Source organism: Pseudopodoces humilis, chromosome 5 (genome assembly GCF_049639895.1).
Source record: "Pseudopodoces humilis isolate 2021_Gansu_Grassland_sample_001 chromosome 5, ASM4963989v1, whole genome shotgun sequence".
Taxonomy (NCBI): domain Eukaryota; kingdom Metazoa; phylum Chordata; class Aves; order Passeriformes; family Paridae; genus Pseudopodoces; species Pseudopodoces humilis.
This window is the reverse complement of record NC_142204.1, coordinates 15826520-15846282: the sequence shown is the minus strand read 5'-3', so window position 1 is coordinate 15846282 and position 19763 is coordinate 15826520. Positions and strand designations below refer to the sequence as shown.

General features: G+C 47.3%; 1 protein-coding gene across 2 annotated transcripts in view; it reads right to left on the bottom strand.

Moving 5' to 3' along the window:
- Window positions 1–18649, bottom strand: part of CREB3L2 (cAMP responsive element binding protein 3 like 2) — a 74876-nt gene extending 56227 nt beyond the window's left edge. For both annotated transcript variants that reach the window (XM_005527920.3, XM_014256881.2), the window contains exon 1: window positions 18433–18649. In XM_005527920.3, coding sequence (XP_005527977.1) covers window positions 18433–18540 — 108 coding nt within the window. In that variant the 5' untranslated portion in view covers window positions 18541–18649. The remainder of the gene's footprint in view (window positions 1–18432) is intronic.
- Window positions 18650–19763: the final 1114 nt, after the last annotated feature.

Sequence of the window (19763 nt, the reverse complement as noted above, 5' to 3'; positions counted from 1 at the left end):
ACCCATAACCTGCAGAGATACATGCCCTTCTGCCAGAAACTTTTGGTTTATTCCTCATATTCAAAAGATGGCACTCCCCTTCCCAGAGGTCACTGTTCTGTCAGAGTGAGCAGCTTCACTCCGCATCTGCTGCTCAAACCTAGTTCCACCCAGACGGATCTGTGGATTATTCGAGCTGACAGAGACCACCTTGGCAGAGCAGTACGAGGGAGTTACTCCAGGTTCAGTTATGCCAGCAGCTCCAAAGTGGACAGCCAGAACACCTAACCAGTTGTTCATTTCTTGCTGTCCCTCCCACAGGTGATTTTGGCTTTATTCCTACCTGTTTGGTCGACCAGGACTGACTTCATTTAAGACACCAGCAAAGTTCAACAACTTTGGAACAGCAGCAGCCCAAGCACCCAGATTTGTACAGCTCAAGCTCTCCCAGCAAAATTGGGGTTTTTTTTTTCTCTTTTTTCTCTCAGAGCTGCATTGTTTACAGCAGCAGCTCACCTCACATCCTATTTCTTCTTGGAAACATAAGAGAACGTAGAAGCATGTAAGTAATTCAGTGTTTCCATACAGAATCTTACAGTGACATAATAAAAAATCATGCACTGTTCCTGCATCATCTGGTGTGTGCAATCCTTTGTAAAATTAGACATTATGATGTAGGTTGTTTAGGCTGCTTCATCTAAATCACACTGCCATGTACAGAGCACTGCTTCCTTTACGGGTATTATGAATGACAGAATTTGGTGATTTAATTGCAACAATTAGACCATTCTGGCTGAGGTCAGGTGCACAGAACTTCACTGAAGTGAAAAATGCACTTCCATAAAAAAATAAAAAATAAGACCCACATTCTTGCAGCAGATCTTTGCCAACAATATATTCTATAATTATTCCATAAAACACGGTGAGGTACATTAGCATCTATTTTCCAGATAAGGTAGTGCAAGAAGTGACCTCCTCAAACTAGAGCAGCATTTTGCATTGAAAATGCAACAAAAACTTGACTATTCCTGTAAGGGATCTGCAAATTTACCTATCCCCATATGTGTAAGTCTGAAAAAGAGATACTCTGTCTTCAGCATCAGGAAGAACCAAAACTGGTAGAGACAAAAGACATCTTCAAGAATTCTTCTTAAATTCATGGAATGAGCAATTTGAGCTCTATCAATAAAGACTTCATAAAATTTCTTTGTGTGAAGATGTACTTTAAAGTCCAATTTCACTAAATTGTCACGCCATGATCAGAGAACGAGAAAAAAAGCCGATTGATCTGCACATCCTGTCCAAGTCTGCACTGCGTAGCTGTACTATCTCCAGGGTGAACAGCTCTTCCCTAGAGAAGAATGTGAGGTTTGTGTGGTTCCCTGTCCTTAAGATCTCATGGATTAGCCTGAAATGCCTCAGGCTACAGTGCATCCTGTCCAGGACATACTGTCTCTCATAATGTTGCAACAACAAAATTTAAGTGCCAAGTAGACTTCATAGGCTACTCTCCCCAGCCCTGAGTCACTGAATGGCTGGAAGTGTCAGAGTTGCCATAAACCAGCGTAATCCTGCAGGCTATACCAACAGGACTGCCTCTGCAGGCTCTGGGAGGGCACTAGCAACACTGCTTCCTCCAAAACCCAAGCAAACTTTTGTTAGAGCCCACACACAGGACTATTCAACCCCTCCTCCTGAAGGGAACATCTGCTTCTGGCATGTAACATTCCCAAATCCCACCTGAAAAGATTACTCTAGGTAGCCACGTACTTCATGGTGGCAACAGATCAGCCTCAAACTAAGCAATCTACTCCTCTCTGGGCCGGCTGCCATCCACCAGACACGAAGTACCTGACTTTGTTTCTTACTACAGAAACGATCCAGACATGCTTCAGCAAGTGGAAAATAAAATTCAGCTGAAGCTCTTTTGGCCTGGCCACTGCAGTGGGTTGTTTTTGGTTTGTTTTTTTTTTTTTCTGGTCTCCCATATATAGCTGTGACAGCAGCAGTAAAACATTCGCTCAGCCGCCCTCCCGCAGCTGAGTCTGTAGCCACCCACACCACAGATGCACTCAGAGCTACAAACCCCTCCCTCCCTATTTACACAGCGTGACAAGCACTGTTGGTGCTCCAACCCTCCCACAAGATCCCAAATCTGTGTCTCCTGTGCAAGGCAGCACCTGTGCAAAGTCTAATGAACAGAACAAGCCATGTACATCTCAGATTCCAGAGCAGTGCACTTCCCATATCGGCCAAGATCATTGAGGGATCAGAGCTGGCTGGTAACTATCAAAGACTCATAACAGGCATGATTTCATTCTTACAGAGTTATCAAGACACATTTTAAGCACTGCAGATACAAGAGGAGATTTCAAAATATTTCACACTTCCGTGTTTTCTTCTTCACATATGCTTCCATCTAGCAAAATCCCACCGCATTAATGAGCAATTAAATTTCTTTAAGTTATTTAAGCTACATTAGTTAAACATTATTTTGTTAATGTGCCAGTGCCACATTCTGATATATTCTGCTCTGGATGGTACACTCCCACTCTTTTCCCAAAATAAAAAAACTGTCTCCAAAATACTGCACACCTCCAAGAAAAACACACCAGTGGACAGATGACAGTTTCTTGCTAAGGCTGAATACACGCCTTCCCCTGCTGAAGAGGGAATCAAATTTGGATCTTCTGAGGTTTGCATCACTTCCTGGTAAAGGCAGATTTTGGTTTGGTTTTTTTTTCCCTGTCTTTAAACCTCCTTTAAACCCTTCCAAGCCCAGCCAGAATCCAAACCAAAGTGACTGAGCCAGCTTGTACTACCCTTTACCAGTCAGCCTTTGACCAAAGCAAGCAATCCAGACTTCCCAGAGGAGCCTCTGACCAGCAGGCCCAGCTTTCCACAGTGGCATCGATACACACAACTTCATGAAGTCTGCCAGGGAAAGATAAAAAAAGCACAGTCTGCAGATAAATATTCTAAGTCACAGGTTCATCACGCATATACTAGAAATACAGAATAAAAGGAACCCAGCCTCCTTTAGTTATAACTCTTGCTTAAATAAGATTACAGACAGTTTCTGCTTTCTTAAATCTCTTCCTGGTCAGTCCAACTAGTCTTTAAAGTTTTAAGCTAACAGAGCTCCTTGTTATTTTTCCCTCCCACTTTCTGTCAAACTGACTGTTGTCTAGTCCATGCTCTGTCCCTTAGTCTGAACTCCCTAGAGAGCTCTCCAAAGCTTAATCTGGAAAGGGAGGAGGTTCTCCAGTTAAAACAGACTCAGCAGGAGGTGGCAGATCTGGGTTAGACACACAAAAACATAACAATGAGAGCTCCACAAGACCACCAGTCCCTACCAGGAAGGTAAGGAGCAGAAGTGACACCCTCCTACACTGTATGGTTTCTAGGGCAGGAGTGGGCTGAAAGAGCACACATTTCTCAGCTCTTCTACATCTCTCTGCCCCTTCCCTGGATCCCCTCAATAGATCCTCTGGCTATACCCTTTTCCAATAAAATAATGGAAACCCTTTTTACTCCCCATAGTGGTTACACCTGTACACTTTCATATGAGCCTGTCCAGCAGTGTGAGAAACTGTGCACTAGGCTATAGTGGAGAAGGCAGAGCTGTTCCTTGCATAAAACTATCCAAAAAAATTGACATTTTATAACCTACTTTTTTTCTTCCCTGTCAGAGCGGGATGGAAAAACCCTCTCCTTCCTCCCAACCTTATTTTCCTGATGGTTTTCAAAGGAACACCACCAGGACACAAAGACTATTTGCTGAAAAGGAGACTCTGAGAAGTTAATATTTGAATATACTGCCTGCAGTTACACTGACCGTAAGTTCCTAAGGCTCCCTGCTCACTCCCCAAGTGGGGAACATCCCTGTTTGGCTTGGCTCAGCTTCCTGAAGCGCTGCGTCACTAACTGGAAAAGGCGCGTTTGCAGGGAGATTCCAAGAAGTCCAAAGGAGCGGTGCAACCACAGGCACCACTCCTCAAACCAAATCAGGGGAAAATACAGGATGCTGAAGGAACCAGGTCTTTGCTTGGTCCCTGGCTAAGCTAACAAAAAGAGGGTTTAAGTGTCCCTGTGTTGCAAATAACCACGGTGAGGAACCTGAATGTGCTGGTTACATTAACTGTGCCATTGTACTCCAGAGAAATCCCTGAAAATCTGTTTAGCGACAAAAAAAGCAACCTCCTCCCTGCTGCTATGAGACAGTACCAGGCCATGTGCAACCTCAGAGCTGCTTCTAAACCAGGCCCCTCTCCCCTCCAAAGTCCAGAGAGAAGATCAGCTCCCGTATGGATACAGCTCCAGTCCGAGATGTGTCAAATATCTCTGCTTAATGCAAGAGCTCTGAAGCAAAGCATCACACAGACACGCTTCAGATTGTCACAGCACTGCCTCAAAGCTCACAGACAGTGCAGCATGTGCCAGTGACTGAGCTGGTGAAAGAGCTGTTCCCCAGCACCAGCACAGCCATTTCTCCTTGGTACCTAGTGCAGACCTCTGAAGTCACAGCCTGGGCTGCACACGGCTCATTACATTTCCTTACCCCATCTGCCTCCACAATTCTTCACACCCCTACTTGATCCAGGTTATCTCAGGCATTTGCTCACTCCATATCACCTCCACAGAATTCTGACTCCCATTTTTCCTGTTGCTGGACTAAACTGATGGAATGCAGCCTGCCCGGCTCAAACACCAGACCTCTTGTTGGATATCTAAGCAGAAGTGGGAATTGAGATTTTTGGGACACCTACTGGAAAGTGCCTTAATTATCTCAATTAGAGAGGACCTGTAAGTCAAGAGAGACCCCTCAAAAGCCTTCTGGCAGTGCTTTGAAAAGTCAGGCATGTCTTGTCCAGTGGCTTCCATGAGGAAGGCGGTCACAGGAGGAGAACTTGCTCCACAAACTAACTGGTGCTGAACAACCAGCATTGCTCATTTATTCCATCCCCACACAGGCTCCGGCGGTGACTCCCAGCAGCACGTAGCTTCAGCCTCTCCTGGTGGAGCCTGACCAGCCTGACAGGATCATCAGGCTGAGAAGCTCCATTCCTTGCCAGACATTCTCCATGCAGAGCAGGTCAGGAAGGGGCCACTCCACGAGTGCAGCAGCACTCCCCCACACACCGTCACATCACAGGCACACTGGGACTTCATGCCAAAAGAAGGAACACCGCTTTAGAGAAGATGGGTACTCTCCTGGTCACTGCCATGTTTCCAATTCAGCTTCTGTACACTTTCAAAACACATCTGTTGTCCATACTATATACTTGAATAAAATATTTTTGCTTCTAGCATATTCCAGAGAAAAAACAAAACAGTATTACCACTACAAAAGGTTATGCCATGCCACGGAAGCAGTTGAAAGCAGCATCTCCTGTCGGCCAGCCACCTAAATACAGAGATGCCAAGGGAGAAAAATTACTCACCCTTCCCAAATGTCCCAGGCACTCTCCTCCTTCTGTTTCAATATGCATGTCAGAATTAAAGATTATTCCCCTCTAAACTATGAGGAGACTGACCCTGGATCGCATAGTGATCTCCACACTTCTTAAAATGCTGCAGAAGTTCTGGACAGGCATTAATGAGGTAAGACCTGCCACAGGCAAGGGATTTTAAGCTTTCTTCAGCTGATGGTGTAGAAAAGTACAGGGTTGTAGTGTGATGCACAGAGACAGAGGGACAAGAACAATCTTCCACTGTTAAACACTGGGGCAAAAGTTGGTACCATTAGTACAACTGGAACCATACCAACCACCACCTTCCACTAATTACACCTTTAAAATCAAAGCTACAAACTTTGCTTTTTTTTATCTGGGATGGTATTTATCCCACCATCACATATTCCCTTTTTCCTCATACCTCACCCTAACTGCTTTGCTTTCTTCTTTTCCTCTGCCGTTCACTTGACAGAGTTGAAGACCCTTGGCACACTGACACCAACCACGTGTGTTTTACCAGTCTACCCCAGATGGAGGCTCAGAGAACACAAGGCCACCTTTAGTACTCAGCTTCAAGAGGGAATACACATAAAGGTGGCCTTGTATTTTGCATTTTGGGACTAACGTCTCTTTTCTAGCAGAAATCTTATCCTTCTCCATACGCCTTGTACATTTTTTTCCTTAATATGTGCCAAGAGGTGTCATGATAAACACAAGCAGTTCAAAAACAGCTTGAACCAATTAAAGCACTTATTTAAACTTCACTGAAATCAACAGTTCAGGAAAAGGACCAAATGCTGTGATGCATGTGATGTATGTTATGCCTTGAAGCACCCAGAGTCAACAGGCCCAGCAATAAAGTTTTATGGCATTTCAAGCTAGAAAGGACTATGAAACCTTCCTAATCTTCCCCGTCCTAATCCACCGTTTCCATGAGGTACACACTTACATAGGATCTGATAATTTGTTGAAATATAACTGCCAGGAGAGAACATGGGTGTGCCTCAAAGATTGAGCATTTTTCTTAAGTATATTTTAGCACTTTTCTTGTTATGCCTTCCAAATCTTGATTTCCAATATATATTCACTGTCCCATAGGTAGACACATTTTTTTTGTTCCTAGTCACATAACTTTGTTTCCAGACCATGGATGAGAACCTTGAGAAGCCTCCTGTCTGGTACCTTCTTGCAGAACCCAATAAATCTATCCTCTGACACTAATTCTTCATTAGCAACTACTTTGAGTCAGTCCTTTAATCCCATACACTTTGCGGTACAATCTTTCAACCAATACAATTAAATAAATAGCCAATTGCTTGCAAAGTGTCTCCATTTACTGTCATTTTTTTTTTCATCTCAAAGAATGAAACCAGGTTTGTCTGCTTTCCATTAAATTCTACCTACCAGGGTTAAATCCTATCTGTATTATTGCACTCTCTAACTGAGGAATCCTAAAAGATTCCAAGTATTTTTACATATCTTTGGTACCAGGATCTCTAGTGAATAGTTTAAATTACCTCCCCTTTACTCTTTAATTGAATATTTTCAGCTATTTCCTCATGATGTCATGACGCAACAAAAATCAATGTCAACAAGCCAAACTTCTCCTCTGGGACCTTCCAGCCTATCTGGATTTCCAGTTATCTAGAATTATTGGTTCCAAAACGTTTTGTAACCTGATTACTGACAGTGGCTAATTTTCATAGGACACCATTTAGAAAAGTCTCCTTTCTAACCTTACATTTGCCAACATAGTGTTTTCCCCTTGGATATTCTTTGCTGATCATCATCAGCTTCTCTTTATTTCACACTGATTCTTTCTTACCTTTCTCTAACCTGTAAGCATTAGATCAGACAAAAAGAGAAAAGGTACTACCAGAGGACATTAGCAGTTTAAAGAAGACAGAGCATAATGATAGCTTAAGATTCGTAATCCCCTTTTTGATAATTTTAATCTAAGCACAAAGCTCTGAAGGGATCTTGCTGCGAGTACAGAAATATTCATTATCTGTGTGTTACAAGAACCACAGCTGAAATCAAAGTTTTCACAGAACGCTCTATTCTGGTACTATTACTGTAAATGACATTACATACATCACATGAAACTGAGAAAGACGCCTCAAGAATAGTATTGTGAGCTTAATACAAACTGTTCTGATCACACCACTTCCTCAAACTCCTCCAAACACCTGCCCACCTTCAAAGCAATACACATTTAATGTTTGTAATCATTTCTCACAAACCTCATACTTCAACCACTTACTTTTGCGGCTGTTTTTGGAATTCTCCCAAATCAGGCTCTCTTTCAGATATCCAGGTGTCAAGAACTGAAAAGTCCTCAGCCAAACTGTGACATACTGACACCTGCAAGACTCAGATTTTTAAGAATCTCCCCAAACCATACTTTTCAACACTTTTATCACCACAATGGCAGCGGCACCATTAATTTGCCATCGCCAGCCACAGCCCTGGCTCCTTTACACCTAGACTTTACAGCTTTCTGCACTCAATTAGTGCTTCAAAAGCAATGCAAGTTTCTGCAGACTCTCATTTCTTGCTTATAATTTCAAGCTCCTTTTCCCTCTCAAATGCCTGCAAATTTGAAACAATTTCCTCGTAGCTGCAGTGGCTCCATCCCAGCCACAACACCATGTAATGTCCCTCTTGAGCACTGAAGCCACATCTTAAAACCAGGTAGGACTTTTTTAAATCCCCAACTAATTTTTCCAGCAAGCTGTCCCAATCAAGGCTCTTTTTCAGTAAAGCTAAAAAAAGACGTTCTGGACCTGAAATGCCTTTAAACTTTTTAGAAAAGTAATCAAGATTTTAACTGCACAGTTTTGAAAGTCAGTGGCACTTTTTGTATTCATTTTGATCTTGCAGATCTTGCAGTGTTTGTAGTTGAAAAAAAACCAACAACATAAATTAAGTTCATCTTTTCCCTGTGGTTTTTCTAACATAGTTCTAACATCCCAACAAAGAAGCAATGGCAATAGGGAGGCATTCCCAAGTCAAAGGGCAGACTCCCCAAAGCACTTTTCTGATGGAAATTTAGCTGAAATTTTGCTCTGAATTAGTACACCCAAGTGAGAAGTCACAAGTCACCCTGGGCAAGTACAAAATACTACTTTTTCTCTTTTAGTCCTTCTGGCAAGGAACAGCATCCACTGAAAGCCATGAGGAGCAAACGAGCTGAATTGAAAAAGAACTGCAAAAGCACTAAAGCTGGAGGAGGAGACAAATTTTGCATCCAGAAAGCTCATGCCTTAAAAATTGTGCCAGAACTCATTCCTGCCATGCCTGCTCCTGCAGGGAGTCATGCCTGAGCGGTGCCTTCTAGCAGCTGGCAGAGAGAGCCAGCTGGGGATCCCGAGGGAGCAGCACCCACACACATCTGGAGCCCTCCTGCAGCTGCCAGCTCTTGCCCTCTCCCAGTGGTTCAGCCCCTCCAGGGGTGCCGTGAGGGAAGGGCTCAGCCAGACACCCAGGCATCCATCTGCAGAGGCAAGGAGGAAATGCTCCCCAGCGAGAGGAAGGGCAGATGGCTCACAGCCAGCCATAATGGACATCCCCAGAGAGCCCTCAGTCCCTGCAGCGTTTCACCAGGGAGCACACGCAAGGCACTGGAGCCATATGTAGGCAGTGCCAGTTTGCTTTTCTTTTTCTGAAAAGAACCCTTCCTCTTCTGCTTTATGCCCTTTTTCTAAAAAGTACATCTTACCAGCCTGCCTGAAACCCCACACCACTCCCAGGCCTGAGTCACACAGCCAGCTGTGCAGGGGGGAGGCACAGAAGAGGAGGGAAAGGGAGCTGCAGCTCCAAGGAGCTCAAACAAGACATACCATCAGCGCTGATGACGAGGCCAGTTACGCCCATGATGAGAAAGACAGATGTTTTGCAGAAAGTCAGCCACTGCTTCGTATTAGGAGTTATGAAAGTGGAGAGTTCAGACATCATATTTTCCTTTAGTCTTCATCCTTTGCTAGCCAGGACAGATCCCAGAAAGCCAGGTGTCTGGCTGCAAAAAATACTGCAGTCTTAGATCTAAGTTCTTAGTCCTGGCACGCCAAAGGCATCCTGTCCATAACATCACAGGCTTTCTAAGGCAGCTGTGCCATCACTGCTTCAGCAGTGGAGACAAAATCCAGGAGAGAAGATCAGTTCTCTGCTGCTCCTGTGTTTTGGTTCTACCCATACACAAATCACTCCTGTGGGTAACAGGGGCTCCGTAAACGAGAACACAAATGTCTTCAGATAACCCCCACAAAATCAAAATATTGCAGGCAGATTTCTTGGCACTGAAGCCAACAAAAGAAACTACAGAAGACTGGGGAAAAAAGCAGCCTTGGGATAAGCATTCCCTTGCGCACAGAATTTGCTGTAGGGATGAAGGAACGGAGATCTGCTTGGAATTCAAAGATTGGAGTTTTGGGGTTTTTTTGTTGGGTGTTTTTCAGCTTTTATGTCTAGAAGACCTTCTCCATGCTACTCACACGAGCTAATCCATGAGGTGGTCTCTTCCCACACCCATAGATTCAGGGTTATCCATAAAAAGGAAATAACACAGGTATGAGGTAGAATAGACAAACAGCCTTGAAACAAACCAGTCTGCTGCCCAGCAGTGCCCTATCTCAATTTGAGCAGGTCAGTGCCTCAAGTCCAGACTGCTGTGAAAGGAAACACAGCACAGCTCCAGCTGGAAGGGGGCTCAGGTCGTCTCTAGCCCAGTCTTCTGCCCAAACAGGGCCAACACTAAGCTAAGACCAGCTTACTCAGGAATTCAGCCAGTCAGGTCTTAAAAACTTCCAAGGAAAGAGGTGGTGCAGTCTCCCTGGGCAGCTCTCTCTAGTGCTGTTATCCTCACTGTGAAGCCCTTTTTCCTTACCAGTCTGAACCTCTCTCACTTCTGCTGATGTCCATTTCCTCTCACCCTCCTGCCATGCTGTGGTGTGAAGAGCCTGACTTTTTCCACTCTTTTCTACAGACCTTCACATCACAGCGTGCAAACTTTGGAAAAGAGAAATTAAACCGGGTACTCCTAAGCAGAGCAACTGAAAGTTGCTTCTCTTGCTTCACAAGCCACCACGTGCTTCAAAGAATTTTGCCACAGCTGAGGACTCTGCTCACATCCAAAATCAGGGGCAGCACTCAACATCTTCAGTGTTGAGGCAACAAGGGCAAATAACTTTCCTCCTGTCTGCTGGAGATCAGCCCATCTCACCCAACAAAACATACTCCTTACCTCTGCCGGCATCTGCAGCTACAGCAAGAGCTTGGAGATGAGCACTGCAGGGTCACCAAACAGCCTGGGCTCATCCCAGCAGAGCTGCAGGAGTGCAGTGAGCCCAGCTCCAGGTGAGCCACTAAAGCCCGTCAGGAATATTGCTCTTTGCCCCTACGCTACAGGAGAGGAGCCTCCATCAAATTCTGCCCTGAACTGCTGCTCAGGACACATCCAGATTGGTAGTGAAGGAGGCCTGAAGCTCCTTAAGACCCCCAAAGCTCCCTAAGAGGTTATTAGAGCAGCCTGGTCTCTATTTCGCACCCCATATGACTGACAGATTGCATGAAAGGACAAAGTCAGCCCCGGCACAGCTGCAGAGGAATGTTTTTCTTTGGCATAGAGGAGAGAGATGAAGTGGGTGTCACGTTTTTCCATTAAATTTTTGCCTGTCACCACAGTGGAGCCAGCTCACATACAGAAGATTGAAAGCCAGTTAGAAGCAGATGGCAAAACGAATAGAAGGTAGTAGTTTCCAAGACACAGAGAAGGCACAGAGAGGTCACTGGCAGCATTCAGCTCCACATTTGGATGGATGGCACCTATGGGGACAACTCTAGTAATTAAGGTCCCATTTAACCACACTTTATTTTCTTACATTGCCTTCTCTGCTTCCCCACTCACTCTCAGGAGAGGGAATGCTCATTATTTGGTAGAGTATGCCTATCCTTCCTGCACACATTTAGCACTCAGTCCAGGGACTTTCTTTTCTGCAGTTGTGATCTGTGTCTGTCATCTCGCAGACAGAGAGAATGAGGAAAAAGTCCCTGCTCTGAAAAGCTCAGCATCTCAGACTGAATGTGCACCTCAGCTATGCCTTGTTAAACCTCACCATTTTTCACCTGTCTTCTCTACTGCCTATTACTTCAGTGAGGTGAAAGGGCAACATATTTGCCAGCAAAATTGTGGCCCTTAAGCCAAGCTTATTCTTTGCAAGTCACTCCTTTAGCTTTTATGAAAGAAAAATAATTTAGCATCCAAGGCAGCCTCCACTTTTCACAAGCACTTGATATCATGATGGGGTGGTGGGGCCATGCACCAATCCAACATCAGTGCTTCCTTGAACATCAGGTCTGTCTATTTTTCTGCTACATACCCACATCCTTCTCAAGCAACCCTTTTTCCTACAGACCCTTGAACAAATACCACTTCCAGGCAAACCGTGTTCTTTCCAGTGACATCCAAATAATTATCTTCAGGTATCAAATAAATACATACATGAATATCAGGCTTGCATCTAAGCACATCTCATAAATCTACTCTGACTATTCCCACTGCACATTCCTTTAGCTCAAAATGCAGTTCCACTACCCCTTCCCCAGCCAAATATTCCTACCTGCCCCTTCATGTCAGTACCTGGGCTGCTACAGGGCAAGCTGTGTCAGGGAACTGATATCCCTGAAAGCTAATTTCTGGCAAAAAAAGTAATTTTAAAACTGGATGGGCTCCCTGGCAGCTGCCACAACAGCCTGTGGTTACATCCAGGTGCAGAACTGCACTGTCAGGTCTTGTCACCCACAAAAAAAACACAGTCAGAAGGCATCTCCATGATTCAGAGAGAGACAAATAGGGAGCAACAGCACAAAAGAATGTGCCCTCCTGAAAACACAGACTAAGAGCTCTGCTGTGAGAGCAGCCCTCAGGGACTCACCAGGAACCTATTTCTCTTGGAAAAAGGCAAGATGCTCTAGGGAATCAGAGGAGTTAAAGGGGAGACCTTGTAAGCTCAGGGTCAGCTGCCAAGACAGGCTGTGACAAATGCCACTGAGCCACTGTCTGATAGCAATTTCACACATCAGTAATTGCTAATGTCTCACCCACAAAATGATCCTTCTCCAAAAGGGAGAGGAGTAGCCTAAGACAGAGGATACAGATGACAGATGTTTAAAGCAAGTATTATGAAGTGACTGGAAAATCGCTTTTTGGGAATGCAGGGAGGAAGGTGTACAGCTTAAGGACAGCAAGGCCTGATAACCAACATTAGGATACAAAAAAGCAGCACCTATCTGCAAGTGCAAAGGCAGTAAGAAAAACTGCCTGGTCAGAGACAGGGGGCTACTCTCAAAGGACTGTTGTCTTCAAAGCTACCAAGTAACTCACAGGGACCTTGTGAGCTGAGGGACCAAGAGAAAATGAGCCCACAGTGACACAGAGCTCCCAGCTCTTTGGAGGAAGGAGTAGCCAGCAAGGCACAGCACACACTGGCCTCCTCTACAGACACAAATAATCCTAAAAAAGCGAGACTGCTTTAATAAAAACCTGGTCCCCATCCCAGGACAGGGGAAACTCACTTAGCCCTAGCTAAGAAGGGACCCTTCACATTACAAAGACCAGCAAAGAGCACGAGTTCCCACCAGCCCTGTAGATAAGTTGAACAGCTCCAGACACAGGAAAGCCCTGTCTGGTAACACCAGAAGTGAAATTCCTTTACCCCTGCTATCATGCACGACCTGCTCCATGTGTAAGGACTGGCTTTCCAAAGGAAACATTTACAGAGGACAGCACACATCAGCCACATCCTTTAGGAAAAAGAATAAATAGTGGGTTTGTACATCAAATTCTGGCTCGTTCTTATCTACCACGCTTCAAAGTCAGTCCCAAGAAAGACTAACAATTTTTCCAGCTCCTGTCTTCACTGCAGGTCAAGCACTTCACTATACAGTTACAGCCAGCAACTCAATACCCCTATTTTTCTAATTTTAACTGTCAGAAAACAGCAGGGTAAAGTTTCATGGTCTCCTACTTGTGTTTATCTCAGCTTTTAGAGGAACTGTAGATCAGTTAGACCCATTACAAGTATGCGACATGTCTCTTGGCAAACTGGAATAGGTTTCTTATTTAAATCTGGGAAGAAAATGAAGAGGAGAAATGGTTTTCAGTGCAAGGCACTGGGTACAACTAATTTTGCTGTTCAGCAGTTGTGATGTTGACTTTTTTATTGATATGGAAAGTCATGGACAAAATTTAACACTGCTGCCTTGTATGAGCTCTGTACACAACTACTTTAAAATCTCACTTTCTCATTTCCCCTCTTTACTGCAAATGTTGGAAAAATCTTTGCAAGTACTGACTGTACAAATATTTTACCTAAAGTCAGCTGCAGGTGTATAGAGAAGAAAGAATGAGAGATTTCAGCTTTATGGCTTGTGGGCAACAGACCAAACCCCATGTGCAAATAAATGAAGTAGCTCTCCCCCTACCAAAATGAAACAAAAATTGGATCCAACTATACTGACACCAGAGAGCTACATGCAGCCACCCCACAGTAAGAACAGAGCCAGCTCCCCATCCCCACCCGCTGCACCAACCGCAGCTTTCAATTAAATACACACAGGCTGTAAAAATCAAGGGCTGCCCTCCATTACAATAACGACTGCCCTACTCCAAAGGCTCGAGGCACTTCCTGGCAGCTCATCCAGAAGCAGCTTTCCTGCAGAAGTCATTAGAAACACAAAGTAACAGCAACCATCGTTTTTGTGGCAGAGGAAATGAATCACCAGGCGAGCGCCGCTGAGGTTCAGAGGTTTGCAATGAGGAGGAAAGAAGGCCAGCTCAGAGTTTCCCGAGCTCATCTTAGATGACAATCACAACCCCGACCATTAACCTTCACCTTTGGTTTTGCTTTCATAGGGAGACAGAAACTTGGTAGCTGCAGCCTGGGAAGCTTCCTTCTCTCACTCCAACCAACGCTACACCCCTGTCCCAAGGCTGAGCCGCACACAGCATCGCCAGCAACATGGAAACAGGATCACAGGGCTCAAACACCACTCAGACAACAGCAGCAGCAATGTGACATTTCACTATGTCCAATTTTTTCATGAGTTCCAAGTTCAGTAATCACGCTCTTTAACGAATAAACCATTTGGGCTACTTGGCATTTGAAGGTAACCTTCCAGTTAACCATTCATCCAGACACCCAGGACTTGACATCTAGGAATTTAGTCCTAAATATCTAAGGCAGCTGCTGTCCCCCCACACCTGTAGGGCAGCTGCAGTTCTCCATGTTCCATGCAGAGATCACATCCATGCTTGCATTCAGCTGCATTTTGCTACCATCTGGAAGCAGTAGCCAAAGTACTAAAAAAAACATGAAAATGGGGGGGACTAAAACTTCCTCCTCAGTATTACGAAAGGAGTCAAAGGTTTTTGAATGTCAAAGGCTCCTCAGAACCACCTGCCTTTCTTTCAGCCCCCATCCAGCAATGGGACAGGTACTTGGCATTTCACAGCATGTTTGTCAGACTTATCCATCTGCATCAGATCTGGCACTTGTCACAGAAGACACGGTCCCAGCTGGGCCACGTCCAACCACAGATCAACTCCAGCAAAGCCCCACGGCCAACAGCAGAGCTCTCCCACTTCAAGCCCACCTGTGTGTTATGGAAAGTAACAGCAGCAGCAAGAAGCGGGAGGTTTTGCCACCTGGCTGTGCTCCTGCTCCCCTTGGACAGTGGCAGGTGTTGTGTTTCCCTTCTGTTAGACCACCAGGAAAAAGCATAGAATAACAATAATAAGATTTATAATAGTAACAACAACACTGCCTTGCACCGTGCCAGCACATGGCACTGCCAACACAGTCACAGCAAGCTACAGCACAGATGAAGATTATATAATGCAAACACGTGACACGTACCATGAACACACCTCTGGGAAACCTTTCAGCCTTTGCTTTCATGGGAAACTAAACCACTCTGGAAAAACAACTGCTATAAAGCTATCTGGCATCCAGGTGAGCACTGTGAGGACTTTAACAAGACACCTCCAGGATTGCTGCCTGCCAATAGCAGAGCTGAGCTCCTCGAGGCCCCACTTTCTCCAGGTAGAGCCGATGATATCACTGACAGCACCAGTGGGGTGAGGGAACGGCTCCTCACACAGCTCCAGGCACTGGTGAAATCATCAGCTGTTAAAAAGAAATGTAAATCCCCAGGAGGTTGGATTTCAGCCCTGGTAATTAAGGCAGGCTGGAACAGTTTAAAATAGAGGTCAAGTTTTTAAGTGTATGCATACTTTCACACTTGTCTACTAGTATCAAATCAACAAGAGCCAGGAACAGCCTTTTTGGTCATAGAAAGGTTAATTTTTAACTCAAAATACACAAAAGGCAGCTGGCACGGAATTCTCACCCTCAGTCTGTATCTACAGGTCTGACTGTGAAATGACACTGATCCTTCTTCCTGCTCGTGAGCTCTGCCCTCAGTCATCACCATCTTCTCCTTCCTCCCCTGCCAGTCCAGCTCACGCTCCCAGGGCTGCATGACTGTCCCAGAGACCTTTCCCAAGCCCACCGTTTCCTTGGGTGTGCAGACCTGCACTTCCAGGGCACCTCAGGGGGTGTGAAGACTAGAAGATGCTGTAGGACACGTGTTCCTTGGCTGTGAGGGTGACAGCACAAGGCATGGGCATTCCTGCAGAGGGAGCACGCGAAGGGTCTCCTCATCATCCAGTCGTTCCTGAGAGACCCTGCAGTAAGTTTACAAACAGCAGAGTAACTGGGTCAAAACAGTCCTCCCAGATGGAAAGCATAACACAGGAGAAGAACAGATGTTTCATCCAGAGAGCTTGTTTATTTGTTTTGGGTATTTCAGATTATTCTATGAAGTGTTGGCCAGAGGTAAATAGAGACCTTGTGTTTCATGGTATCAAGCACAGTATTTTCCTCCACATGACAGGACACATTCACAAAAGAACAAGTTCAACGGGCAGAAGTGTGGGGTTTTTTCACTCTAAAGAATGTTAATTTCATACACATTCTTTTCTTCTTTAAAGATTGCAATACCTCACTATACCTACTTTACAGCATTTAGTTGGGCTCTTTCTTCTGAAACTTCTTTCAGAAGAATTCCAAGAACAACCAAAAAAAGGAATTGATTTCACACTTTTTATTTGGCTTTGAGAGGGTCTCTGAAGAAATCTTAAACTCCTATGAAGACCCAATCAGCAAAAGAACAAATACAAACAAATCAATGTCAGTGTTGCTCCCAAAAAAGGTCATCACTGCCCAAGATTTTGCAGATCCAGCTGTGCACTGCCCCTTACAAAATGCTCATCAATCATAGCATTTGAAGCTGAAAATCCACAATAAAACCTGAAAACAGAAGAGGAAAAAGCATCCCATTTCCATCCACCAGACAAACAGGATGTTTTCTTTAACAAGACACACTTCATCTCAATTCTCAGGCTCCTTGACATAGGGCAGAAAAGAGACATATCCATGTCACTGCAGCCACAAGTTCTAACCCAAGTGCAAGATCTCCTTCCAGGCACTAAATAAAGAAGATATGAGAACACTGAGTAAGAAAGCAGGAGTGGCAACTCCATTCTCATCACAACGATCCAAACAGAGCAAGAGGAAGTGTGCCAGCACAACTGTAAAATCTGAAGGGGAACACTCTCCAGAGAGCCTCTCATTTAGTTCAAAATATTCTTGTTGATAAAGAAAAAACAAAACAAACAAACAAACCAACCCATAAGAAAACAGCTGTTTGAAGGAAGAGCTTTCCATTGTTGAGTGGTCCTGCTGGCTCTTGAAAAAACACAAGCCACCATAACATGATTGCTTTTCCCCGGATCTACCAGAAGATACGTATTGCGCAAGAAAGCCCAAGACTTCCAAAGACAAAGGAGCCAAACACTGTTTAAAGACCGTCATGCGTGCAGCAGGCTCGCTTCCTGCTGGAACGAGGCTCGGAGCTTGTGACGGACACGATCCCGGATCAGTAAGTCGACCACATACCACACACAACAAATAAGATTTTCCTTGTTTGCCTTCCAAGACTAACGCCAGGACCGGCGCAGGGGCAGCGGCTGTGGGATCACCGCTGCTCGCACGAAGAGCTGGCTGCCTCACTCCGGGGCTCTACTGCACCTCTTAGGGGCAAGGAAGAAGCGCGGAGCCCCAGCCCAGCTCCATCCCTGGGGCACTGCCACATCCCAGTCGCCACCACCACGTTCCTCTGGCTCTCCACCCAAACACGTGCTCGACAACCACACCGAGCGTGGCTGCCCGGGCCTCGCACCGGCAGCGGGCTGCGGGAGCCTCCCGTGCTGCCGTCCCGAGGCGCCCCGGCACACCCGGGATTTGCACCCACAGGGCAGCACCGCTGTGCTTACGAGGAGCCTCCTGAGCAGCAGTGAGCCAACAGGGCAGAGATAACAAGACACGTTTCCTCGGGACTGTCCTAACCACGCGTTCTGCGCAAACCAAAATACGGGGCTTCCAGCCAAAAAATAAACAACAAAAACATCGAAACTTGTGTCACTTCCTGCGCTTGGGGAGTGGGACGGAGTCGGGACAGTCTCGTCTTGAGGAAGAAGAAGACACGGCCGGCGACTCCTGAGCGGTCGCCCGGGACAAGCGGCAGCGCAGAGGGAGCCCCGGCCGGGCGGGGGAAGCGGCGCCGGCCGGAGCAAGGGCTGCGGGACCCCGGTTACCGAGAGCCGCTGCCAGGCTCGGAAGGGAGGGACTGGAGACCCCCCGGCGCACAGGGGACCCCAAGGCCCTCGGGGAGCAGCCCCAGAGCGGCGGCAGTCACCTGTTGGCCAAACCGGCCCGGTGCCGACCCCGGCTCCCGCCGGGACACCCCCGCCCACGGGGAGCCCGAGGAACCCCGCCCCCGCCCCCGAAACGGGGCCGCCCACGGCGGCGTCTCAGCCATCCCACCCCCGGCCTCCCCGCGCCGCCGGGGGCCGCCGCCCGCCCCCGCCGCTCCTCACCGTGCGGCTCAGCAGCGTGTCGGGGTCCGCGGGCTCGCACAGCTCGCTCAGCTTGCGGTCCCAGTGCAGCAGCGGCGGCTGCTCCCCGCCGCTCTCGCACACCTCCATGGCGGCCGCAGGCACCCCCGCCGGGCCGTCGGTCGGTCTGTCTGTCCGTCGGTCCGGCCGCCGCCCCGCTGCCGGACCCTGCCCCCGCCGCCGCCCCGGGCCGCGGAGCCGCGCGCTCGCCCCCGCCCCGGCGCGGTCCCCCAGCCGGCAGCGCGGGGGCGGGCCACCCCCGCCAGCTCCGCGCCGCGCCCCCGCCCCGCCCGGACGCGCCCCCGCCGCCCCGCCCGCCAATCGGGGACGAGCAGCGCCGGGCGCGAACCAATGGGAGCTCGGGGCCTCGAGCGGCCGCGGCCGCGGAACGTGGGCGTGGCGCGTGCGGCCAATGGCGCGGCGGAGGGGCAGGCGCGCCAGCCAATGGGACAGCGACAAGACTGCTGCCGGCGCGCGCCGCCCCGCCCCGTACCCGCCCTCAGGGAGGGAGCCGCGGCGGCTCCGGCACTGCGCCCGGGATGGCGGCCCCAGAGAGAGGGGACAGGGCGGGCCCACGGAGAGGGGACAGGGACAGCGCGGCCCAGCGAACCTGTGCAGTGAAGCCAGGTCAGAACGCACCTTGTGAAAACCGGAACTTCACAGCTCTGGGCAGCCTGCCTCAACCGGCAGTAAAAATAATCCCAGGCAACGGGAAAGTATGGTATTTTAAGACTTGTGTTGCTGCCAGGCCGGGGCAACACTGACATTCCATGGTTCTTTAAAAGTGGAAAGTTGCCGGATATTTAGGATGCAGAAAGCTGGGCATTGCTCAGTGCTTGTGTGCACTCAACACTCATTGACCCCTCCAGGCTGCCTTGTGCAGGAACCAGAACTGGACTTCTGGCGTGTTCTCTCCCTCCCACACCTCCCTTCAGCCATCATCTCTTGTGGCAGCCGCTTCCATCCACCCACAGAGCCAGAGCGAGTCACCCAGTCCGCACTCAGGAGAGCCCAGACTTGCCCCCTGAGGAAAACAAAGCCAGAAGGATTTCCCAGCACTTAATAGGCACAACAAAAATGGAGAACTTACGATGATTGCACCGGGTTTGTTCCTTTAAAATTTATCAAACTGATGGAGTTTGATTAGAAAAAAAAAAAATGTAAAAGTGTAACAAAAGTTAAAAATTTAAAGCCAAATTTCCAGTGCCTGAATCGCTACTTTACACTTTGGCAAGCCCAGCCAGAGGTACAAACTTCTTGTGTCCCGGCACTGCCAGGCACTGTTTATCAAAGCAATACCATTGTGCCAGTCC